This window comes from Pezoporus occidentalis, unplaced genomic scaffold, assembly GCF_034315485.1.
Source record: "Pezoporus occidentalis ecotype Australia unplaced genomic scaffold, CSIRO_AGI_Poc_V1 ctg27, whole genome shotgun sequence".
Classification (NCBI taxonomy): Eukaryota; Metazoa; Chordata; class Aves; order Psittaciformes; family Psittacidae; genus Pezoporus; species Pezoporus occidentalis.
Window position 1 is genome coordinate 8,635,434 of NW_026914611.1, and position 25,937 is coordinate 8,661,370.

At 39.4% G+C, this 25,937-nt stretch overlaps 2 protein-coding genes across 4 annotated transcripts in view; one reads left to right on the forward strand and one right to left on the reverse strand.

Moving 5' to 3' along the window:
• The window catches only part of UBAC2 (UBA domain containing 2), an 89,211-nt gene that overhangs the window by 550 nt on the left and 62,724 nt on the right, over positions 1-25,937 (forward strand). The window contains exons 1-4 of one of the 2 annotated variants that reach the window (XM_062624667.1): positions 2,104-2,161; positions 9,437-9,564; positions 13,675-13,794; positions 14,222-14,328. In XM_062624667.1, coding sequence (XP_062480651.1) covers positions 2,119-2,161; positions 9,437-9,564; positions 13,675-13,794; positions 14,222-14,328 — 398 coding nt within the window. In that variant the 5' untranslated portion in view covers positions 2,104-2,118. Of the gene's footprint in view, positions 1-2,103; positions 2,162-9,436; positions 9,565-13,674; positions 13,795-14,221; positions 14,329-25,937 lie in introns of those variants that run through there. The other variant, XM_062624668.1, reaches the window with a different exon arrangement.
• Positions 15,129-20,236, reverse strand: GPR18 (G protein-coupled receptor 18). Of its 2 annotated transcripts, XM_062624670.1 has the most exons (3): positions 20,082-20,176; positions 17,646-17,774; positions 15,129-16,762 (listed from the first exon to the last, which is right to left on the reverse strand). In XM_062624670.1, exon 3 carries the CDS (start codon positions 16,716-16,718, stop codon positions 15,753-15,755), a length of 966 nt encoding a protein of 321 aa, XP_062480654.1. In that variant the 5' UTR covers positions 16,719-16,762; positions 17,646-17,774; positions 20,082-20,176; the 3' UTR covers positions 15,129-15,752. The 2 variants fall into 2 exon arrangements, with proteins under 2 accessions (XP_062480654.1, XP_062480653.1); XM_062624669.1 differs by lacking the exon at positions 17,646-17,774 and having other exon boundaries at positions 20,082-20,236.

Here is a 25,937-nt window from a genome sequence, read left to right on the forward strand (position 1 = left end):
TAGGACAAGAGATAACGGCTTCAAGCTGCACCAGAGGAAGTTTACATTATATATTAGGAAAAATCTCTTCACCGAGAGAGTGGTCAGGAATTGTAGCAGGCTGCCCAGGGCAGTGGTGGAATCACCGTCCCTGGGAGAGTTCAAAAACCGTGTAGATGAGGCCCTCAGTGACATGGTTTAGTGCTGGACTTGGCAGTCCTGGAGTAAAGGTTGATCTCGATGATCTTAAAGGTTTCTTTCCAACCTAATTGATTCCATGATTCTGTGATTCAAGGGGCTGTGCCTGGACATAGTGGTCCCAGGACAGCTTCCTGCCGTGTTTGTGTGGGTATGTGTATGTGCCTACACAGATACAGATCTACATGACTAGGTATTTACTGGACAGGAGAAATAGCTCTTAGTGGTAAAAGAGCTGTGTGTTTGTGGGTAAATGTATCTACATATATAGATACAGCTCCACATGCCTAGGTACATATCAGAGAGCTATAACTCATCTTTTTTAAGAAAAAAGAAAATCATCGTTTAAACCAGTTTATTGATCAGACAGGTTTAAGGACAAATGCATTCCTAGCTCTGTTGAACTTTAGATTTACATTCACCACATGTAAATCATTTCATATCCCAGTGCTACCTGAACAAACCTGGCAAGCTTGGAGGGTTGCTTCTGAGCCTGCTTGCAGGACGAAGAATCTGCCACATTTAGAAATGGCGATGAAGAACCAAACCAGCTGCACTGTGGACTTTGGCTCTACAGTCCTCAGAGCAGGCTGGGACAAATGATAAGTCAAAACTTTGCTTAACTGCATGCTTCACGCAAAAGTCTAGACTGAGTGTGAAAGCACCTCTGACTAGGGATGAATAGAGCTGGCATTTCAGAAGGGGTATTAGTTGTAACTGTGTTCTCTGTAAGGCATTTAAAGAGGGGGGAGTATTTTTGCAGATTCTAGCACTATACTTGAGTCACAGTTCCTGATTTTTTTTCATTTTTTTCACCCCAACAATAGGTACTATAGAACAACAGCCTTTTGGTGGCATATGTCGGTATAATTCTATGAGAAAGAAGGAAAATAACCTTGTTTGGCTGAATGGGTGGAAAGTGACAGTCAGTATTGAAATGTTTTCCCAAAATAGGTCCATCAGAAGGATGCGTGGAAAATTGCAGTCATAAGAAACATATTTGTGCTAGGAGAATAAACTAGACAAGATGCCATTCTGCAAAAAGTAAATGTTTTAACTTTTTTTCCTCATAGAATCACAGAATGGTTTGGGTTAGAAAGGACCCTCAGAGGTCATCTTGTTTCAACCCCCCTGCCGTGGGAGCACCTTCCACTAGACCAGGTTGTGCAAAGCCTCATCCAACCTGGCCTTGAACACTTCCAGGGATGCGACATCCACAGCTGCTCTGGGCAGCCTGTTCCAGTGTCTCACCACCTTTACAGTGAAAAATTTTTCCCCAATATCTAATCTAAATCTACCCTTTTCCAGTTTAAAACCATTGCCCCTTGTCCTATCACTCTTAGTGTACTTACCTGTTGACCTACAGTGATTTTTCACAGTAAGACTTGGCTGGTTCAGGTTCACTGACAGACTCTAGTAGAGGCACAGTTTTAGGTGGCAGTGACATACACTCATTTAGTGCACACTCTGGCAGTGTAAGATGTGCCTTCAGACTTTTGTTTCTACCTCTGTACCTGAAGCATCTGTTGCAGTAGCAGCAGGTTTGTGGGATGTGCAGATGTGCAGGATCTGGTGGTTTAGGCAGTTAATGAAGCAGTGCGTGATGTTGCATCAGGGTTGGGTACATGTGTATCCATGTTCAGTTTTGCCCCTGGGTCTTGTAAGTTTGATTGCTTCTATTTAAATTAGACTTTCTTGTAAGCAATTCTGGAATAGCTGGACCTGAGTAGCCAAGTCCTTGACCTTGTCCATGTGCCTTTTAAGGAGATGTTTCATGACTTTGAGCGCTGCAGTTGAGTTCTTAAATAAAGTGTTTTTCTGGTATTTCATATCCTAGTTGGGTAGTCCTGGTATAAATCCTTTGTGTTACTTCTTCTGTTCGGTACTGTTTAAAATCACGTTCATAGGCAGAGAGGTTCTTAAAAAGTGATGTTATAAGAGATGTGGATAGAACCAACCCCCTCCAGCAACAGTCCAACCTTGGGTGAATATGAGCTGGTTCAGACAAGTAGGTCCTTTGCTAGGAGTGACGTGCTGCATTCCAGGCAGGCAGTATTAGGTGTAGCAGATGATGACTGTGTTGGGAGTTGATAACACACCTACTCAGGACATGACACGCACAGTTTTGGATGCGGAGATACAGAAATATACATACCTGGTACATGTTGCAACTATGAGATATGGAAGTTGGGGAAACAAGGAAGAATACCATTTAAAAGGACAAAGACAGTTTGCCCTTGTTAAGGAAACTATTTCTGTAATCTGGAATATTGGAGGAGCTGATAACGCCCTAGCAAAAATAAGGCCGATTACTCTGGGTAGTAGGAAGCACAGCATAGGCATGCTCAAATGACTTAGCAAAACGCTGACCTGGTTGAGTTGGCTTGTAAAACAGCATTGCAGCATGTTCAGAAAGCATGTGGCAGCACCTGCCTTAAGGGAAGGAAGGGCTTGAGAGGTCGGCTGTGGTGTTGGGCCCAGAATGGTTTCTTGTGTTGCAGTCTGCCAGCAACCTGAGTCCGATGAAGAATGCTGCTGAAACACCTTAGTGGTTCTGCAAAGGCTAGTGTGAGTGCATGAAGACTGATGCTGGGCTGTCTGTTTGATTTACTGTAATACTGCTTAGCTGTGTTCGGTGCTTGTTCACCAAGGAGCAATGATATGCAGAAGGCTTTTTGTTATAAGACACCAAGGCCTTTCCAGCAACTTAAAACTGTAAGACCAACACCTAACTTTTCTGCAGACATTGTAATATCCCCTCCCAGTATTTTTTTCTGCTACGTGAAATACTGCACAAGTACCTTAGGAAAGCCTGTTAGAGCTTATTATAGTAAAATTTGAGTCTATGTTTTAAAGCCACTTCCTACATCTGGAAAATATTTTACTATTTTGCCTGCTACACACAAGCTACTTCTTGTAGTAGTATGGAGTAGAGTCCTTTAAACTTGAGTGCAAGCATTTCTGCTAATGCAACTTACGCTTTCACCTTTGCGTGAACCTTGTAGTGCAGTGCTGGCAATTTGTTACAGATCCCCAAGGCAAGAAGGGAACGCTGTGCTCCTCTGCTTGCATAACCTACAAGACTGAACTGTGCTGTGTGTGGGCCTCAGGAAAATAACAAAAGGATGTAAGCTTATGCTTTGTGGTACGACTGGAGGAGAAACCAAGTCTGTATTGAATATACCAGACCTCTGTGCATAACAATAGAACAGTACTGTATGGCAGAACAAATTAGCTTGTACATAGCATGCCACAGTGCAGCCTGGTTCAGAGTATTTGCTTGAGTCCTGGAGCAGCATAGCCACATCAGTTCAATTAGCCATGCATTGAACACCACAAAAATGTGGCTATTCTGCTGCTGTTGCAGAGGTAGCTCATCTCAAGCGAGCGCTGGGGATCTCTGTGTGGTGGTGTGGTGTAGCCATACCTGATATTCCTGGCAGTGTATACTAATAGTAGTGTGGTAATATGCTCTGTGGTTGGGAGGAAGAAAAGGCTGCTCAACCAAGTGGGTGTATTTGTTAACTTCAACCTGTTTCACTTTCTATTTCTTTTTAAATGTTCCTCTTAGAAACAAAGTTTTCTTCCTTTTTTTTTTCCCTTCCCTTTTATTTTTGTAGCATCTCATTCTTCTATTGTTTGTGACCTAGGCTAAACCCAGCAGGTTTCTAAACAGTAAATGTATAGGTAACTGCTTTGACTGCTTACCAGCACCTTTTAGAAAAAGATTTAAAACATGATAATAGTTGGTTTCTATATCAATTTTCTTGATATATATACTAACATTATTCACCTCTTAGCTTCTGCAGTAAGTTTATAAGCATTTGATAAAAATCCGTTCCTGCGATGATACTGTTACTGTATTCACTTGCTGGCATCGTGATGGTTAACCACTAGAGTGTGCTATGAAGTGACAGTCTGAATGCAGTCCCCTTCCTGAGTCTGTGCCTAGACCAGGAGCAAGAGCTGCTTTCCTGACACAGAATACTTCATATAAGATTTTCAGGAAGCAGGAATTTAACTGCTTTTGCAGGGTCCTCTTGTATTGCATGTTTTTCCCAAAAGGTGCAGTCATGTCATAGAATAATTAGGGTTGCAAAGGACCTTAAGATCATCTAGTTCCAATTACACTGACTTGAGCAAACTTTATAAAAACATAATATGGTTAAATTCCATCCTACCGGTCTGTATACAGTCTTCTGCTGTCTTCCAGATTCCTCAAGCAGTATTACGTGTGTCCATATTTCTTACCGTCCTCCCTCCATGGCATGCTGTCGTTTGTTCTTGGCTACTGTTCAGGACTCAGCATGTGGTTATAATACAGACAAGCTTTTACTCCTCAGGTCTACTAAGATGGCTCCAATCTCCCAAAAGCACACACTGGAAGCACTAATTTCCAATTTGTCACTAAATTCCAATTTGCGTAGTTGGTTTCATCAACCATTACAATAAAGGACAAACAAGATTTCCAAAAGAGGAGGTTTTCATGCTGCCATTTAATCTGTAGCAAACAGAAATAGTAAGCAAGAGTCTGTTTTGAAATGTCATTTTGAAATGTCACTGTCGGTGAACCTGATGCAGGTTCTTGGGTAGATCTTGGAATGCAGTAGGTGAATATCTGCACGATGGCTTCATGCGAGAGAAACAACCACCTAAAACACACATTCCATTAGTGCATATGGGAAGTACTGTGCATTTGGGAAGTACTGTGCATTCAGGTGTGCGTCAGTTGTGGCTTTAAAGACTCACAGATCTTGTGTATCAGCATTAAAAGAAATGGTTCATGCGTGTTTCATGCCATTGTAGCAGTAGCCCCCAGCAGTTTATTGAATGTCTGAAAGTGGTGTATGTGCCTCATAGCAGCTGGTTTTGGGAAGTATGCAGATGACAATGTTAAAAAAAGCTGTTGCACAGCATGTTTTGTCTGCAGCTGTGGTATAAGCTCAGTAGAGATCCCCACAAAAAATGTGCTGAACTAATTTGAGCTTTTCAGCTACTGCTCATCAGCTATCTTTGGCAACAGGGTCCTCTCCCAAGTCAACACTTGAGTCTCAGGCCTGGAATAACTGTCCAGGGGGGTGAAGTTATGGCCTGAAAAGCCCTTCTGAAACAATAGCTTGGTCTGACTGCCTGTTTTGACACGTTCATCTGCTATCTTTCTTCACCTGTGAGTGGTGAGCAGGCAGGGAACAGGAAATAATTTCAAAAACTGTAGCTGTTGCTGCTACCACAACTTTCATATTCTTCTCCTTAGTGCAGTGGTGGATTCTGAAGCTGCAGCTGCCTGAGCAGTTTACTGTAAACCTCCCCCTCCATTTGTGACAGATGGACGCATCCTTTCCTTAACATTCTGCACTTTGAAAGTGGTACTGTCAGCCAGAATAGTAGTAGGTTGTGGAAGAATCATAAAATTACTTAAGCTGGGACCTTAAAGATCATCTAGCTCCAACCCCATGGGCAGAGACACCTTTCACTAGACCAGGTTGCTCAAAGCCCTGTCCAGCCTGGCCTTGAACACTTCCAGGGGTGACACAGCCAGAGCATCTTTGTGCAACTTGTTACAGTGTCTCGGCACCTTCACAGTAAGAGCTTCTACCTAATAGATAATCCAGATCTACCCTCTTTCAGTTTAAAGCCATCTTCCCTTGAATTTATGGGCTTTGTCATGAGTTCAGGGGTGGAATGTGAGCCAGGCTGGATGGGGCTTTGAGCAACCTGGTCTTGTGGAAGGTGTCCCTGCCCGTGGCAAGGGGTTTGGAACTAGACGATCATTGAGGTCCATTTCAACCCAAACCATTCTGTGATTCTATGACTTCAAGGTGGTTTTCTCATTCTTGTCATATTTTAGGACCAGCTTCACATTGTGCAGTGGTAGCACAAAGTGGTTGGGACACTTGCCTGTGAATTTATGAAGGCAGTTTTGGGGAGAGCTCTGTTGCACCAGGGGGAGCAAAGATCTGTAGTGAAAGCTGGTTTGTTGGCGTTCATCACAGCATGGGCACATTCAGCTGGTTATTACAAAATTTCTCTGTTCATCTTTCATCTAAGGATGAAAGCTCAAGTATGCGTATTGCAGCACCAGTGCTATTTCTGCCTGTTCTTTGAAAGAGTTGCCACTTAAGGAGTGCATTGCAAATTTATTCCAAGGTATGAAGATAGTATTTTATATATTTTAAGTCTTCAGGGTCAAAATGAGTGTTTATCCTTTCATTCTGTTTTCTTTATGTGGTATAGAGGCCCTCCTTGTGCACATTTATATCGCTGCTGCCAGCAGGCCCTGATAGCCCAGTAGGTTGTAGTATACATTTCCATCCTGCACACAGTTGCAAATCCATTGGACTAGAATTTTTCTTTCTAGATATTACCTTCATGTTCCAAGTAAGGAATTTGACTTGGATGTCAGAATGTCCGACTATGCAATATTTGTAATTGTTAGTAATTTTTGGTTTTATTGGTCGAGGGATTCCACAGCAGCGGGAGGGTTGCTTCTTCACTGGTGACCTCACAGCAGCCCTTGCTTAGGATCTATATGCTGTAGAGGGGTAAAGCAAGCTACTACATTGTACAGTGAAACACTTGGAAAGAAACATTTCAGGAGGTACATTATTTCTCTGGAAGAGTTTATCTTTTTGAGTTTACTGGATAAGGATAAACTCATCAACCATGATGACACATGGAGAAACTTGAGAGTAGAAGTTTCTGTTACTCACATGATGTTCTCTGGGGTTGACTGTCACGTTAATGGGTTAGTTACTTCTGTGGTTTTTCACTTGATAACATGCTTAAAAGTAAGTACTTTACCTCTATAACAACGTTTAAAGCATCTAAGCTGAAAGCTAAAAGGAGGTTCATAATAAAAATGTGAGTTCACACTTTTGGAGAAAACAGATTAAGTTCTGTTGATTGGTTATTTTTGAATGCATTCAAATTAGGAATGAACTTGACAAGATAACGTATTTCAAGTATTACCTGTAATGTAAAAATAATGATATGAAAATTATAATAAAATCTAAATATTAAACCTGTATAGAAGTAGTCACAGATGGAAATCTAGTGATTTGCTTTTCATATTTTTTGTGGTAATGTGATCCTCATGTGAAAAGTATTATAGGATTGATGTGTTCTGGAAACAAATCTATTTAAACTCATGAAATAACAGAAATGTATTTGATAATAAAATAACAAGTTTGATAAAATTTTGGCTCAGAAGCATCTACTGTGGTGACTGCTACTAATGTTCTGATTTTGTCTGTGCTTTCAAATATCTGTTTTAGTCTCATTATAAAACTGACCCTTTCACATGAAGGAATGTTAATTTAACTGAGTTAGGTTAACTTAGGGAGCATTTCCTGACGTTTCCAGTGAACGTATGTATGCATCATGTGCACAATAACTTTCAGGCAGCTCTAGCTTATTTTTAACTCCAGTGTTCTACAGTACTCTGATAGCTTCAAACTTTTTTGAAGCATCCACCTAAATAAGAGGAATGAATAACTTAGAAAATTTATATCTAAAGACTATAGCTCTTTTCTTTTTTTTTTTTTTTTGAGTGAACAAATATCCAGAGAAGGATATTAAATTGAAAGGTGGATAGTTTTCTTGCATTAAAAGAAAAATTAGCCAGGCTTTCTGCCTCCTTGATATGTCTTTCACAAAAAATCCAATCATAAAAGTGTAACTTATGGTTGTCAGAGTAACAGCAACCGATGTCAATCCAGGTGACTGCCTAATTTCTGGAAAAGGATAGTTCTTCAAGGCATTGCTTAAATGTAGTAAGGTAAGTGAGTCTGTAAATAATGAGCTCAAACATATGGTTGTGGACTGAACGAAAAGTTTTAAGTACAAGTTTATGTTAGGATTCATGTAGGAAGGGATGTTTTCTTCATATAATCATCAGAACATCAAAAGAGTGCAGACCAGGGTGGTGTGAGCTGAGAACAGCTAACAGTGCCCATCAAAGCTGGTCTTGATGTCATTGGTTGGTAGTTGGATGAGGAATATGTGTAAATTATGTAGTAAGAACTGTATTTTTGAGTGGGATTGTGCCATTATTAAAATCTTGGCTATCGTGCCTATTACCATCTTCCTATTCTAGCTGTTAATTCTTCAAATGTGCAGCAGATGTGGATGAAATCATTTGTGGTAGTCAGTATATCTGGATAGGTACTAAATGTTCCCTATATTACACTTTTTAAATGCAGTTTTTTAATTCCTCTGGTCTGCTTCTTACTTCCCATTAGTACTTTTAAAGTAGACTTATTGCTTCTTTTGTTATCCAAGAACAGTGACAACAAAGCCATGGATTTCATAATACCCTTCTGAAAATCAGTAGATTCCATGCTGTAACTGGAATGTTTGGGAAAGAAGTAAATGCAATTCAGGTTGCGTGTATGAAAAGGAGAAAAATCATAGAAGAAATAATATTTCAGAGTTTCTATATTGGCTTGAACTGTTGGGCAGGAGTTTGTTTTTGTTGTGTCAACGGCACCAGCAGTTTACACTCCTGCTGGGTATTCCACTTGGCAGTTTTTAGTAAATGCATGCTGCAGATGTCTCTGTTCTCTGCTGCTTTCTTCAGAGTGTCCTTTCTGAAAGTCATTTACTAGGGGAAAAGAAGTTCTGATTTCACAGATGTCCTAATTTTATTAATTTCTTTGTTAATAATGGTAATGAATGGAAGGAAGATGAATATCATGTAAATTAACTTCAATATGTTTCCTTGAATGGTGGATCCAAGTGTGGTGAAGAGAAAGTCAATTTGTTCAGGACATTTGTTCAGGTGATTCCTGTTTTTCGTAGCCTCTAGAAAAAAAAAGCTAATCTTAACCCCTGATGAAAAGGAAACAAAGGTATTTATTTTTACTAGATGTGCGTGTATTTTGCTTTTGAAAAGAAGAGATTGTTTCATTTCCCAAAAGAAGATTGGGCCTTAGGAGGGCTGCATAGGAGGGCATGACCTCTATAGACAGAGAGCTTAGGTTTAATTATAGCCAAACAATTAATTTCATGAGAGAATATTGAAAACAAAATGATTAGTATTCAACTGCCACTAATATACTAAATATTATTTAGTACTAAAGACTTCCTTTTGTGGGTGTGTTTTTCCTATAAGTTTTTGAGACCTTGAGAAGCTGTTGAGAAGTCCAGGTGATGCCACTGCTATTATATTTTTCAATCATTGTTTAAATATTTTACTTTTTAAATGTGAGAGACATTTCTCTAAAATGGCTTTTTTGTTTGGTTGGTTTTTGTCTTTAAGATAAAGCACCTTTGTCGAAGAGTCTGTTACTAGTCCCAAGTGCCATCTCGATTCTATTGACTCTGCTCTTCCAACATTATCAGAAGTTCTTTGCATATAACCTACAAGCTATAAAAGAGGATTTTCAGGTAAGAGTCAGTTCATTTTGTGTGGAAAAAGACTGCAAACTGTGCTCTTCTATGTGATTCCCCCTTCCTCACTCTGTTTCTCCTCTGGTTCTTTCCCTTTGTTCACTGTTGTAGAACAGCTTGTTCTTACCTCTCTGTAATTTTACCCAAGTATGCTGCTTTTCAGAAGAAGTGAGAAAAAGTGATCCGAAACAATCAACGTAGCTTTTCACTTCTTTCTTCTGTCTGGGAAATGATTGATTTGTATTGTTTCTCCTTCCAGCCACTGGCATTTGGAAGCTTGCTGTGAATGGTGATTTCAGCTGTGTAATAATAAAAGTATTTTGGTATGAATGTCAGGATCTTATTATGCTTTGATTTTGAGGCTGAAGAGGGCTATTGTGATCAGGTAGTCTGATTCTATAAGATTTATTTTAACAACATTGGCTGTAACTTTCACTCTGTGACTTCTGTTGTAGTGAGCTATGGAAAACTGAAATTTGCCTGTTGAATAGAACTGCTGCTTCTAACTTGATGATTCGAAATTATGGGGGAGTTTGTCATGCTCCTTATGCTCAGTTATCTGCTGAATTAATTATCTTGCTAGGCATTTTTTGCTCATTCCTACTTCAAACTGATATCCTTTATCTTCTAGGTAGTGCATTTTGTATAGTTTTGTTCTTAGCTTGATTAAGAATCCTCAAATTGTAACTGTCAAAATAATGCACTTAGAAGTGATTAGATAAGTTTTGTGGGGATCTGTTGCTTTTTGTGGGTTTTTTTCAGCTTTGGAAATGGCAATCTACTGCTCAGCAGAGAGGTCAACAAATGCCTCTAGTTATCTCACTCCATATGTTTTACAGTTACATTAAAAAATAAGTATGTAGTCAATGTCTTTGAGGATGCCAACTGTAGCCTATAAGCCTTAAAAGTGATACACTTTGCTGTTGCACTGTCTGCAATTTTTCTTGTCAAGAACAAGAGCTTTGTTAAAATAACGTGTATTACAACTCTGCAAGAGCACTGATGGTATTTTCCAAGTGTCTTGGTAATGCTGTGCAGCAGGAATACATAAATTAATATCTGCCTTTTAAAAATGTTACAGACAAGTGTTTTGGGAGGAAAAGCTGAGAAACTATTCAAAGTTTTAAATAGAAATCTAGTGGGTTTGGGGTTTGTTTGCTTATTTGTTTGGTTTGCAGCTTTTTGTTAGAAAAGTCTTCTCTATTTGTTTGATCTGCTGAAAGCCAGTAGTGGCTGTGCTTTATTCAAGTAAACTGTCTTTACTGTGTTTTAAGCACAAAAATTTGTGAATTTCTGTAGAAGCTGTGTTACTTTTATTGTGGTGCTTTGGAGAATTTGTGGGTTTGGATGTTTTCTTTCTTGAAATTGTTGTTTCATGTGCTGTCATAGCCTTTGGAGTAGGCTGTATATTATATAATTGTGTACCTCTGAGACCAGAGAGAGCAGATCATTTAACTCCTGTCTGATGCTAATATTTAAATGAAAACACTGCAAAGAAAATTTATTTAGAATAAATTCATTTACAGGGATGAATTTAGTTGAGTGGATTCTTTTTTTCAGGGGCTGAACAGACAGTTTGGGTGTTGCATATTAACACTAGTTAAAACTGTTAGAAAGCATTGGAAATAAAGCTTGCAGTTGAAGAAGAGTACATTTGATTTGGAAGGCAAATATGAGCTGTCCAAAAGGAAAAGATCTTTGTCTCCATTAAGGGACCCTGAAGAGCAGTGAAGATGCTCTGTGTAAGATGAAGATCTCGATTACATTAGACCTATATATTTTTTTAAGCTGGCTAAAGTAAAGAGTGATAAGGTTTAGAAGCCTTAGAGATTAGAGTTACGGATCTCTTAACCCAACTATACATACATAAGTTAATGGACCAGATGGATTACCTCTGAGGGTGCCAGAGGAGCTGTAAATTTAATTGTGAGACCTTTCTCCAGCATCTTTGAAAGGCCATGGCAATTGGTAGAGGTACCTGATGGCTGGAGAAAGGCAAACATCATACCCATCTTTGGGAAGGGCAGAAAGGAGGATCCAGGTAACATCAAGCCAGTCAGCCTTACCTTGGTCCCTAGGAAAGTCATGGAGCAAATCTTTTTAGAAACCATTTCTCAACACATGCAGGACACAAAGGCGACTGGAAGCAGCCAACTAAGTGAAAGGGACAAATCTTGTGGGTCAGAATTGGTTGCACAGCTGATGTTGGCAGCCGGGCTTGGGGTTTTGTGCCCATTGGACCCTCTCTGAGGATTGACGACTACTTGGAAGTGATGGGATCCACTTGACCAAGTGGGACAAAGGCATCCCTTCTAACAGGCAGGCCAGCCTGGTGAGAACTTTAAGACAGGAACAAGACAGGAGAGAGATGACAACCCACAGTCAAATGAGGAGGCAGTGGATTGGGTTAGCCAGCAAAGGGTACAGTGAACAGAAGCACTCTTGTAATTGACAAAACAGGACTGAAAAGGATCTACTTCAAGTATATGCATATAAATAAGTGCCTATGGGACAGCATTGTGTGAAACACTCCCATACATTTTCTGAGAAATCAGTGTGACTGTATGCTAATGCATACTACATAGGAAACAAATATGAGGAATTAAAGCTGATGTGTCATTACCGGGCTACAATCTCACTGGGGTCACAGCGATGTGGTGTGTTAGCTCATGAGATAGGAGTGGTGCAACAGGCATACAGTCTTACTGTAAGTGTAAGACTGATGGAACAGAGGAACAGTTTTCCCAGAGAAATTATGGAATCTCCATCCTTGGACATAGTCAAAACCAGATTGAATAATTGGACAAGAAGATGAGTGGAAGAGTGGCTAGACTCAATGGAGTTATGGTCATTAGTGCAAAGTCCATTTGGCAGGTATTAATCAGGGGAGGGCCCCTCAGAGATCAGTACTGGGACCAGTGCTATTTAATGTCTTCATTAGTGACCTGGATGATGGGATGAAGTGCACTTTAAGTTTGTGTGTGATCCAGAATACATGGGAATAGTCAGTATGTTGGAAGACAGAGCTGCTATTCAGAGAGACCTTGGCAAGCCCAAGAAATGAGCTGATGGGAACTTCTTGAACTGGAAAGTCTCTGCTACAGTGATGGAACAACCTCAGGCTGCAACAGTGCAGGCTAGGGGGAACAAGTGCTTGGGTAGTAGCTCTGCAGAGAAGGACCTGTGAATCTTGATGCATAGCAGAAGTCAGTGGTGTGCTCTTGCAGCCAAAGAAGGCCAACCATCTCCTGGACTCTGTTAGTAAAAGTGTGCCAGTAGCATACTCTACAAACAGTGCTTTAGATGGGGTCTCACAAGTGTCTGGTTCTGAGATCCTCAGTACAAGAAAGGTAGGAACACACTGGGGCAGGTCCACCAAGAGAGTCAGAAGATTGGAGCATGTGACATACAAGGGGAGGCTGAGAGAAGTGGGTCTGCTCAACCTCAAGAAGAGAAGGCAAAGAGGAGACACCTTCTTGCTGTCTACAAGTAGCTGATTGTAAGCTCTAAAGAAGCTGGAGCCAGGCTCTGCTTGGAGCTGCTCTGGGGCAGTACAAGAGGTAGTGGACATAAAGTGGAATATGGGAAATTCTGCCTAGATGTTAGATTTGATTTAGTTCTTTAAACCATGGCGTGGTCAAACATTGGCGCAGATTGCCCGGAGAGGTTGTGGAATCTCCATCCTAGTAGGTGTTCAAGACTCAGCTTGACATGGCCCCAAGCAAGCTGATCTAATTAGACCTGCTTATAGCGGTAGACTAGACTAGTTGATGTCTGGAGGCTGCTTCAAAAATATTTTTCTTATATAATTCTGCAGTTTACTAGGGTTGTGATTTCCATATGGATTTGTAAATGTAAAATATGGACATATAAATGTATTTGACTTCATTTGAATTGCAGATTTATTTTTAACAGGTAAACCTCTTCCTTGAAAATACTTTAAACAGACTTCTTGTATTCTATAACATGCTACTCTTTTTATTTCCCTCCTTAAATGTACTGCATTTCTCTTACCTGATTTCAGTATTATATTCTCTCTGAGCACAGATTCTGTAAAAATTTCTTTGAAGGAAGAGAGACTTAACATCGTGATCTTTAACCTTTTAGATTTGGAGACTTGTATGTGGGAGAACTATATGTCTTGATTTGAAAGACACATTCTGCAGCAGTCTGCTCATTTACAACTTTAGAATATTTGAGAGAAGATATGGCAGCAGAAAATTTTCAGTAAGTTACAGTTATTTAATATTTTTTTTTAACAGAAACTGTTTTCTGCACTGTTTAGAATCTTGCAGTCTTGGATTAATATTGCAGTTTATTACTAGCATTTTGCATAAAAATATATGTTAAAGGGCTTTAAAGTTTATTTGGTTTCCATAAATTTATATTGATATATCTTCCAGTCAGTGTATTATCCTAATCAAAGTTTGCAGCTGTTATAGTTGAAAGTTATCAGACCCATGGAATTTAATTTTGATAACAAATTTTAAGTCTTTATTTTGGTATCTAGACATAGATCTGGAATTATGTTGTGCTAAATATTTTATTTGTCTTATATGAACTAGTGTAGTGGTTTTCTTGGGTTTTCTTTTATTTAGAGATGCATTGTTTTTAAACTTTTGAGTTAATTATAATTAAACTTTTTTCTTTCCAGTCCTTTTTACTGGGTGCTTGGATGCTCTCTGCTTTGTTTGATCTTCTTCTTGTAGAAGTCACTCAGTATATATTTGGCATCACCATCAACAGCTTGCCTTCTGGTTTGTAAGTAGCTCCTAATGTATTGATTATTTTAGATATAGTTTCAAGGGATTATTTTGCACAATTTTTAATGAAAAAAAAAACAAACCACTTTCTTCATGCAACCCTTTAAATTAAATTTAATCCTCTTCTGAAGACAGTGTAAAGTTTCTTGGCGCAGCTATTATGTGTTCAAACATTTGTTTCCTAGTTGTGATCTGTGGTTAATTAATCTATAATTTATTTGTATAATGATTAATTTTTCATTCTCTTATCCCCGTTTCCACTGTCAGCATGATTGGAGCATGACTGGGCTTGCACTGCATACATATGCAGTTGTATGCATTTCATACTGGTAGTTTGTATGTATTCCAAAAATGGAGTACTGGAGCATGTTATTCCATTTAGTGTTTGCAACTGAAGTTTTTAAAGCTTTAAGGTGTTTAGTGGTTCAGTTTTGCATAACCTATATTTGAGATTTCTGCACTTAATAAAAGTTAGATGTCCATGTTACAGTAGAATCTTAGAGCTTCATACAGACTTGAGTTTCCATGTGTTGCACACTCTGAGGTAATAATAAAAGCTCTTGGAGTGAGAGTTTTAATATTAAACACCATATTAGATGCTTTTCCTTCTATGTTTTTAGTATGTCTTTGTGGTGGGTTTACATTGGCTGGATGCCCGGTGCCCCCCAAAGTCACTCTTAACCACTGCCCTCCTCAGCTGGACTGGGGAGAGAAAATGTAACAAAAGGCTTGTGCATTGGGATAAGGACGGGGAGAGATCACTCACCAGTTACCCTCATGAGCAAAAACAGGCTTGACTTGGTGAAATCAGTTTAATTCATTATCAATCAAATCAGAGTAGGGTAATTAGAAATAAAACCAAATCTTAAAAACATCTTCAGCCAACCCTTCCTTCTTCCTGGCCTCAACTTCACTCACGATTTCTCTCTCTCCTCCCTGCCAGCAGCACAAGGGGGTGGGGAATGGGGGTTGTAGTCAGCTCTGTAGGTCCCTTCCATGGGGTGCAGCCCTTCAGGAACAGGCTGCTCCTCTTTGAGTCATGCTAACACTGGTCTAGAGAGAATGAAGCTAATTTTAGAAGTGGCATATACAGTAGTTTCAGGAGCATTTGGTTGTGCAAATATAAAAAATAAGTATGTGTTGCATCATAATTCTTCAGCATTGTCTGCTTTATTATAGTTATGTCTGGCAATATTCACAGTCTTTTGAGATGACAAAAGCATTGGAAAGTTTAACACTTATACAAGGTTTTAACTAATTTCAGATTTACAAAAGCAGTTGAGCAAATATAAAAAGTTGCAACAAATATATCTGTTACTTCTGGCAATAGAACATTCTTCAGTGTAGTCAAAATGCTGCTATTCAGAAACAGAATCACTTGTTCACATTATAAAAGTCCCCTGAGTTTTTTTTTATCTCTCTTTATATCATTTCACTGTTCATATTACTGAGTGATCTTACACTTCCAGTTCGAAAACTTTTCCTGCGCACACTGCGAAGGTAATTGCGATAGAGGATTACACTGATGACTCTCGCCTGAAATTGTTTAGAAACAATATAGTACAATATAACATCCAAGCACGTACTGAGATTCATGAGGAAGGTGGTGAAGGCTGCCCAGGGGTTGTAAGTTGTACTTTCATGTTGCAACATCAGGAAGGCAAAGCAAATGTGGAAGGGTACAAAGCAGATGAGTACTTGAGCAATCAGAGTTACTATAATTCTTATGGATCTCTCTTTGGCCTTAGGCTTCAGTTTGGAAGTCTTGCCATGAATGAAATTGTAGATAATGACTAGGTAACACCCTATCATGATAAACAAGGGAATCAAAAAGAAAAAAATCAAGCGAGAAAAGTTCAATGTATTTACTTCCTTTAAATGGATGATATCCAGCGATTTTATGCAAGTGGTGAAATTAAAGTGTTTGTCTGGATCAGACTGTAAAAACACTAATGGGGACGTCGTTGCGAGGGTCATTACCCAGATTCCAGTGCAAGCTAGCATGGCTTTTTTTGTGTTTCTCAGTTCTTTGACATGTTTGGGCTGGACAATAGCCATAAATCTGTCTACACTTATAAAAGTGAGTAACCACAGAGCAATGGCTGGATAAAATATAGTGAAAGCGCTGATAATCCGACAGAATGTATCTCCAAAAGGCCACATTTCTTTCCCATGGTAGATTATCCGAAAAGGCAAGGAAAATGTAAAAATTATGTCAAGTAATGCCACATTCATCATATATATAGTTATAGTTGTTCTCTTCTTGGTAGTGCAGCTGAAAACCCATAGTGCAGTGGCATTCACCAGCAATCCCACTATGAATACAAAACTGTAAAAGACCAGTGATGCAATCCTGTATTCTTCAGGGTGGTGATTTCCAGGCTTCATATTTCAGTTGAATTTAGGAATAGTTGTTGCCCTCCATAAATACCCTACTAATAGATAAAATATGAAGAGTTAGTCAAATAAAAGCTTTCTTTAAAAACAAAGAAGATTGTTGTGGGATGGGGTTTAGTGATGAGATTGTATTGTTTAGCTGTGAAAATGTGCTAGCTTTGTTGTGTTTTCTGACTACAAATACATTATTGTGCTCTGAAGGAAGAGAAATAGTATTCATATGGAAGTTTTAATGAAATATTTTAATTACTTAAGATATTTGTTATATAAGGAATCAAAAAATCAAAATTGATTAGCTACTTTGAGTGTGCTTCTAAGTAATGATTAAATTGAAACAACTGTAATTGAGGTAAGAGAGCTGTTTTCTAAAGAAAGTATTCCTTCAAGTTGTCCCTGTTGAAAAATTAAAGACTAAAACTAGTTATGGAAAGAAATAAGAGAGCATCACATGTACTGACATTTGGGTATGCAAAGTGAAGTACTGACTTTGCATTTTATCTGTGTAGGAACTACTTAGCTCCCAAAAGAATAGGTGCATGCTGTTGCTCATTAAAGACATTAAAAAGCTATCTTAATAGCTACGTAGCTTCTAATAGAGTATTTAATCCCAGGTCATCAGAACCAACCACCTGACATATGACTAAGATTAATGTATTGATAGACTTCCTATTTAAAAAAGTAAAAAGATGGGAAGTGATGCAGGCTCTGACCACACCCTGTGTGAACAGTATTTGTTGTGGAGGGATAAGTTGCTGGCTGGTAGCCAGCTGCTCCAAAGCACAGTTGTGTTGCTTCTCTCATCTTCGTGATTGTTGGAGTTGGACATCTGAAATGTCATTATGCAGACTCGGTTGATGAGAGCTGAAAGAGATCATCCCCTGGGTTACTCTGGAGCCATTTGAGTTTGGCAAACCTTACCTGATGTTTGCATGGGTGCCTTGGTTAACCTACACCCCCTTGCTTTCTTGGCTCTTCCTGTGGTCACAGTTTCATGACCTTGCATGGAAGGATTCCTCTTGTTTGGCCTTTTACCCAGCCCTGTGGCAGCTTCATGAAGAGGAGGAAAGAGTTAGTTGTTTGTCTTATCTTCCCACTTGCGACCGACAGCCATGTAAGTTCTGTACATGTATCAGGCACCAAAACTGTTCTCAAGAGCAGAAGAGTGCATAATTCCTGTGTGTTCTATCTCCAAAAATTGACAGTGCATTAAAAAAAAAAAAAAAAGCTTATTGTTTATGCTTTCACTTTAGTGTTATCAGGTACTTTTTTCAGTGATATAGGAATATATAGGGGATTGAACCAGTGTTTATTAATATAGCATGCTGGTTTGACACTGGCAATCATCAACTGCTTTTGAAAAGACTATCCATGGAGTAGCTAACTACAGTATGATCTATTACATCTTTCTGCAGGTTAGCTTTTGCCTTGCAATACAATGATTGGACTTCTGATTTTCTTACAATCCCCCAGTTTACACATATATAAAAAAAATAATGCACACAAGTACCTAACGCTGACTTTCATCTCAAAGGTTGGTTTTTTTTTTAGCTGTACAAAACAAAAAGGTGTGTTTTCTGATCAGATGAGGTCTCTAGGAAATGTAACAGAATTTGTTTTGTATGGGAAAATGTATGCATATAATACTGACAAAGAAAACATTTGGAGGGCATCTGCATGAATAAAATACCTCATTGTGTGAAGAGCAGTAAATGTAAAAGAATTAAAGAGCAATAGCAGACCACATTGAAAGGTAGATTGCATATGCTTGAAAGAAAATTTTGTATCCCATGCTTATAGCACAGCTGAGATACTGCCTGGCATACTGCCCCACTTCCATTAGTGTTGCGTAAAGTTGTCCAAATATTGCTTAACATGCACACACACATCCATTTTAAAGTGTTTTTTTATCTTTTGTTCTGTTTGTTTTTCTCTCTTGCCAGTGATTGTGTGTAACAAAGTGCATGATTACCTATCTCAAGATCCTGACTGATTTAGCAGGTGAATTGAGTAGCCATGTATAGGATAGGTAGAAGAATTCACTTTTTATGGATGAATGTTAATAAACAGCATGAATTTTGGTTTTGTTTTTGTTCTTCTCTCCTTTGGACTTGTAGTTCCTGAAGTTGTTTCTGAACAACCAGCAGGCCAGTGTTGACCGGAAGAGGGGAAGCTGAATCTGGCATAAACTTCTAACAGGAAAATCTGTTGTTCCTTTCCTTGTTTGATGGTTATTTCAAGTTTATGCCAGTTTTGAGATATATCGAAGAATGGCTTACTGTAACAAAAAGGGGATTTTTTTGTTTAGTTGGTGAAGATGTTGCTTCCAAACTATGCAGGTTTAAATGCCTCTCAGTGTTACAATTAGGTATTTCTTCTAGGTTTTAATTTTTAAAAATCTAAAGCTTGACATTTATGTAGCTAAGAAATAATGAGATTTTTTTAAAGCATGTAGTCACCTGTCTGCATTTATATGTGGATGCAGATATCCTGCTTTTTTATCAGTACTTGTCTGGGTGGAGTTCAGGCTGATATATTGCAGGTCAGCCCAAGTAGATCTTTGCGTGTCTCTCAGTGGACAGTTTTGCCCTATTTGCTGTTTTTCATAATGGAAACACTTACTTACTAGTATTGATTAAAGCACTTGCCGAAGAGCCCCTGGAGTAACTGTTTTCTGGATGTCTGTGCTAATTCTGAATGAAATTCTGATGTTTGTCTGTATGTTTTAGCAATATGTTTTAATTTTTTAATGGTAGCTGAGGTCCTGAATGTCTAATGTGGATTGTGAAGCCCATCTAGGTGCTGTGTATGAAAACCAAGACTTTCAGAAGAAAACCAGAATTAAATCTTTTCCTCCAGATTTATACTGCAAGTTAGGCAGTGGTGATGCCATTTAAAGTATTGTGTGTGCATCTCTGTTCCCAATCCCCTTTTTTTGCTTTGGCTGACTCTCCTATTTGTTCACATTTCTTTGAGAAAAACATGGCTTTCAGTGAAGAATAGAGAGACCAAGCAACAAGATCTTCTCCTAGTTTTAGTTTAATGAAAACAAGCATCTTTCCTTTAGAGATAACATACTTGTACCAATGCTTTTAGTTACTGTATATTTTAAAATTTATTTTAAAAATTCTAAGGTTCAGTATTTATGGTACTATGCTTTTCCAAATGCAGTGGTTTTGCTTCAGATGTTATTGATAGAATGCTGATACTTTGAAAGTGCCTTAAAGAATTAAATATCTTCTCCTAAGTTCTAGAATTAATACCCGTGTTCAGCTTCTGAAGAAAGAAGTCCATTTTAGCAATTTACGTAAACATCCAAGTCACTTTGTTAGCATAGGATAAGGGATTGTTACTGACCTTTTGTGCACTACAGAGTTTCTTCAGAGATCCTCCTTTCCTAGTCCCAAATCTGTAGAAGGTTTAGACTTCTTCTCTGCTCGGCTTCACTTAGCTAAAATAGATCCTCTTCACAGGCAGGAAACAATGACGTAGTCTAGCCAGTTCTAAGCTCTTCCACTGGTCATACTTAAAAGAGAGTATTTCACATACATGTGATGTCTGTGAACTGATATTTCTAGTACCTTTCAACAGGCAAGCTTTTATATTATTTCCAGTGTGACCAAACTGGGCTGTTGTACCATGCATCTTTTTAAAATACATTTTTAAATGTTTGTGGTGTAATGAAAGCATATTTTTGGTTAATATTTACATGCAAACATATCCGCAAGAATGCACATCTTAGTTATGCAGAAGTTTCTAATCAGCACAATGTAAATGTAATTTCTGTAGAGCATAGTCTGTGTTTTGTGGAAATCCCCATTTTACTTATATTGCCTTGGATAGTAGTCAGCCTGAAACTGACAGTAACTCCCTACATTTGAAATGAGAAGTTTGATTCACTTGAATACACAGCTTCATTTATGCTTGTACTTACCATATTTTACTAATACAACAGCAATGTTTCTCTGTGTTATTTGCTATATAAAATAATAGCATGCCATTTTAAGAGCTTTGCAGAAAAAATTCAGTATGAAGAAAGGTTTTAGCCATTCTTAAAATGGAGAAAAATCTCTGAACTATGTCACTGCAACAGACATCTTTGGTGGGATGAGAGTATTCACAAAGGCTAATAGGTAAAGGAGAGTGATTTCCTACGTTTTCTCTTTGTCAACTCAAAACAAAAATAAATCCAACATTTGAAAGAGCCATTCAGAGAAGGAGATCATTCCATATTCCCTGCAGAGCACTTGCTAGCTCCAGGTCTCTGACTGGCAGTCTTTGGGATATTGAAGCACAATAGCAGAGAGTTTGGCAACTTTGTGCCCTCCTTTTCTTCCTCCCAAATGAAACAGAGAGATGTGTGCTGAGGAAGGGAGCAGTAATGTTTCACTCTTCCTGGCATGCAGTCAAGAATTTGCCAGGATGTGCACATGTTGCCAGAAGCAACAAAGTCCTGCAGTTCAGATGTAGCCAGGATCAGGTTTGTTACTGTAAAAGTAAGGTAGGTAGGTGATCTTCACTTACTGCTAAAGATAGCTTTTGGGGGAAATACCCTCTCTGCTGGAGTTATGTAATTCATTTCAGCTGAGTGAGTTTGTGGTAGTGTAGTGGTTGTTTGCATAGGTCAGTGTGATGGGTCAAGTAATCATAGGGAAGGACCTGGGTATGGTTTTCAGTGTGTAGAATAATAATATCTTTGTGTATTTGTTCTTTTCTTTTAGGGAAACTAATACCAAACTTAATCTTTTTTTAATCATTCAGAAACCCCTTAAATAGAATGAGCTGCAAATCCTACCCAGACCATCCAATAGAAATACGTCTATTGAAAAGGATGTAATATTTTAGGATTAAGGAGCAACCAGTGTTCAGAACTCTTCAGTGGCTTTATCATTAGGAAAACAACTCTGGAGCATGCTTCAGCAGGATGAGTCACTCATACTGTTTTGAAGTTTAGTGAAAGCATATGGAAATTCAGTGACATGCATATTTTTAAAGGGTTTTAAAAAGGGTGTGTGGCTCCTGGAAGACAATAACTAGGTTTTTGACCCCTCCTAGGCAAGGGTACTGTATTTTGAGAAAAATAATGTACAGAAGCCTTGAGGTTGCTTCCAACATGAACTGTGTTATAAACATACCGATCCAAGCAAGTAGATAGCCACTGTCCCCATTAGCTAAAGAGGGAGTACAAAAGTAATGCTGGATTTGGATGGAAACCAGGCAGATGTTGAGGCTGAGAAAAGCTGCATGCTGTGAACTGCCTCTTGGCTTTTAGACTTCTTGGGGGAGGATCGGAAGGGTGACATTTTATCTGTGTCTCATCTTGTCCAAAGAGGGTGGCTGACGCCTTAACCCTAGAAGGGAGGATGTGTCTCAGGAGTGCAACTGGAATCAAGTCACACTTGCAGCTCAACAGTTTGCACAGGTGGATAGCAGCAGCTCTGTTGAGTTTACTGGCAGGTTAGTCATCCAGCTGGTTTGCCCTAGCATGTACATGTCATTCTGTGTTCTGCTTTCACTCAGGTTTTTCACAAGTCTGCCTGGCAGAGAGGAGGCTGCCAAACTGCTCTGCTGCTGACAGGCTGGAAGGCTCCCCCTGAGCGTGGAGGAGCAGGTCTGTTTGGGAGCAGTGTTCTGAAAATACATGTTTGCACCACCAGCAGTGTGTGCTCCTCCTGCAGCTCAGGCTGGTTGCAGCTGCAGGGTAACAAACATTTGGATGTGAACACCCAAGTGAAAAGTTGCAGTACATGTGGTCTGTGAGAGGCAGTGGACCGCACTGCTGTGCCACATTCTCCTCTTGCTTCGGTTTCTGGTATAGGAAGCACCTGAGTCTATTTTTGTTTTCTTCTGCTTCTGTACTGTTTTATCAGCTAGAGATTAGTGTGGTGCATTGGTTTCTCTCAGATGGGTGAGTACTTCCACTGCTCCAGCTTTTACTGAAATAAATGCTTAGTTCCCTCCAGGGACTTTTGTTGCTATTTTGAAGTTTCTGGAGTAAAAAAGGTAATTCGTGTCATGTTGTGCTAAAGCCATTTTTCAGTAGTTAAAGCTAAGCCTATGTACTTCATGTCTGAGGATAAGGCAGGGTTCACATGTGGTATGTTGCAGTGCCTTCACTAACTGGCAGTAAGCCTTAGAATACATGAGCTTGATCACTTGCAACTACATGAAAGGATTGTCTTTGTGCTGTTGGTTTGCAGGAGTAACTTACTGCTGGGTCTTTCTTTCATACAGAGAAGTCTTTTTTGCCTGTCCCTTTACCATTTAACATAAGCTTTGTCCAGCTGATACAGAGAAATTCTGCACGCAGAGGGGGAGAAGGATCACCCTTGGCTTCAGTTTGGTAAGAAGCAGGCTTGAGCTTGTGTTCTCTTTCTCTTTTTGAACTTTCGATGTTTTGAACCTATTGAAAAGAAAGAGCTGAAGCTTTTTGCACGGTCCTGTGCGCCAGTGGTACAGGAAGCAACTCTCCCATGTACCAGTTTGTTTAACTCACCAGCTTGCTGTTGTGGGTGAGTTCACATGCGGTTTTGGATTACTGTTCTCAACCTTGATGAAATTGTGCTTCATTTTTTTATTTCCATATTGTGTTGTGCCATAATGAAGGTTTAAGAATAGACTACTGGTTAAAAGTTGCCATGGCACTGAATGCATAAACATACTGGAGTTGTTTCCAGTTTTGCCACTTGCGTGTTACTCAGAGGCTGTGTCATGGCATAGCTATCCCTACTCTCCCACTCCTCAACCTGGGAGTGAGTGTGAATGCTATGTGCAGCAGAGCTGAAGGAATGGGAAACAGTGCAGCTTAAGAGAATTACAGCCTAGTTAGCTAGGCCTGGCATGTCCTAATCACTGTCACATTTTGCTTTCTCATTTGGTTAGAATTCAGTATGGTTTGAGGAAGGAGTTCCTGATTTTTTTCTTTTAAAGGAAAAATCAGTACTGAAATTGACATTCCATGTTTCTCTTTTTTTTTTTTTTTCCCGCCTCCTCCTCTTGTATAGCCAGACCCACTGTCTGTCACTAAATACCCTAAAAATATACAGTGTATCTGGCCTGCAGTTCATCTGTTCAGCAGCATGAGCCTTTGAAAGAAGCAATACTTCAAAAATCAGTTGAGATGAAAGTTGCATCTCTGAGGTGTCTGAGAGTGGGATAGTGGACTAGAGGCAGTGGTTTGTTATGCAGCAGTAATCTCAGAATGTATGTGTCTAATATTAGCTCATGGCAAATACCAGCACAGCTCCATGCTTGTTGATGAGCCCACATTGCCTTTGGTAGACTTCTCAAAACGCTGTGTCTGTGTTCTGATGTGTTGGGAAGCAGCTTTACTTTCCCCAAACCTGCAGATTTCTCATGACAAATATTTCATGGTTGTTTGAAACCTGTTTGAATACTCTTTTTTTTTCTTTTCTTTTTTTTTTTTAAATCTGTACGTAGTGTTAGGAGCTATGCAGTGAGTTAGTTGTTCCAGTTTGGAAGTCTCTAGGAGAGCTTTTTCAAATACTCTTTCCTTACAGAGTATGTGGTACATGATATTTTTACTATTAAACTGCTCTTAAAAGTCTCAAGTGTGTAGGAGTACTGTTTTGAAACTTGGTATGCCTCCCAGGAATAGAGTTAATATTTCAAGAGAAATGTCTTTACTGGGAGCTGCTTGTACTCAGATTCTTTTGATGAAGTGCAGAAGTGGGGAAAACCATTTTGACTTCTCTGGAATTGAGGCGTTTGAACAACTTCTGCTTAGTTACTAGCCTGAGTATATGTAACCAGAAATGAAATAATTAAAGATTGCTACATATGCTTTAGTGTGCCTGTAATCAAAAGTACCTGAAATGAGAGTGAGCTGTACAAGCATTTGAATTAGAGAAAGTGCTGTCCTTCAGACTCAAGGGCACTTTGGTGTGTGTTGTGCTCCTGTGTGTGCTGCCCAGCCCTGGCAGGTGGCTTGCTACTATGAAGTGACAGTCTTCTAATGTTATTCAGCCTGTGCCACCTGTCTCTGGCACAGATTAACAAACACATAATGTATTGAAGTTGTGAAGCTTGGTGTACTGCACTGGAGCTGAGTTGACGTGAGAGGGAGCATTCAGGGTGGTAAAGGGGCTGGCATAATCCGAACAGGGACAAAGCAGCTCAGGTCCAGCCACACAGCAGTGAATCTGGTTCATTAGGAACTCTGCAGGGCAGGGTTTCTTGGAGTGTAGGCTTAGTACTGTCCTTGGAGGGAATGGGGGGAGAATTTGGGTAGTATGCTTAGGGCACCTGAATGCTGTGATAAGGCCAGATGGTTCTGTGAGCTGGCAAAAGAAGACAGCAAGGCTGGCTATGGGTAGATTATGTTAGAGAAACTGACTGTACAGAGCTGAGTCCTCAAAGGACTGTATACTTTCTGACTGACTATTCAGCCACAGGAAAAATGTGTTTTACACACAGACACATGCACTTTAAAGGAAATGAGCTGAAAACCCTGAGCTTTATCACGTCAAGAAGCCTAGCAAAATCAGCCAGAGCAGATTTGAAGTTCAATAATTCAAGCAGCAGTCTTCCTTATGCAGGGACCATGTTGGTAAAGATGGCTTTAAAAGAGGATGGGCCAGTGAAACTGAGCTGGGACTTATGTATCTTGTATTCTCTGCCATCCTTTTCTCGTATTCTCTTTCATCCTTTGCCTCCAAAGCGTACTGCCTGTCACTGTGTTTAATTTTTGTCCTAGAACATCTGGGACATTGCTTTTATTTGCTTGTAACTGAGCTCTGTGGTGTGTGGTGATATGGGCCACCAAATCCATAGCACTTACTCAAACAGCAGAAATGAGAGGGAGAGTAAAACTTGTTTTGAACAAGGTAGAGAAAAAAAGGGCAGTAAAGGCGGCAGAATGTTGGACATCTCTGTATGCCTTCTTTCTAATTTGACAGCATATGTAGGTAACCAGAAGAACTATACCAGCAACCTGTGGCTCACAGTGTTCATTATTGTTTAGATGGTGTAGTTTATTTAAAGATGATGGGGCCTAAACTGGGTTAACCTATACAGTTACTGGGTGAGTGCTTGATGTAGTATTTTTTAGTAGTGATCCTGGATATGGCTTCTATTTACTGCCTGACAGTTCCTGGCCCAATGCTTCTACTGCCTGGTGCTAAGATTTCTGACATTTGAAAATTGGGCTTAGCTCCCGATAAGAAACAGTTTTGTGAAATGTGTTTTGACCTC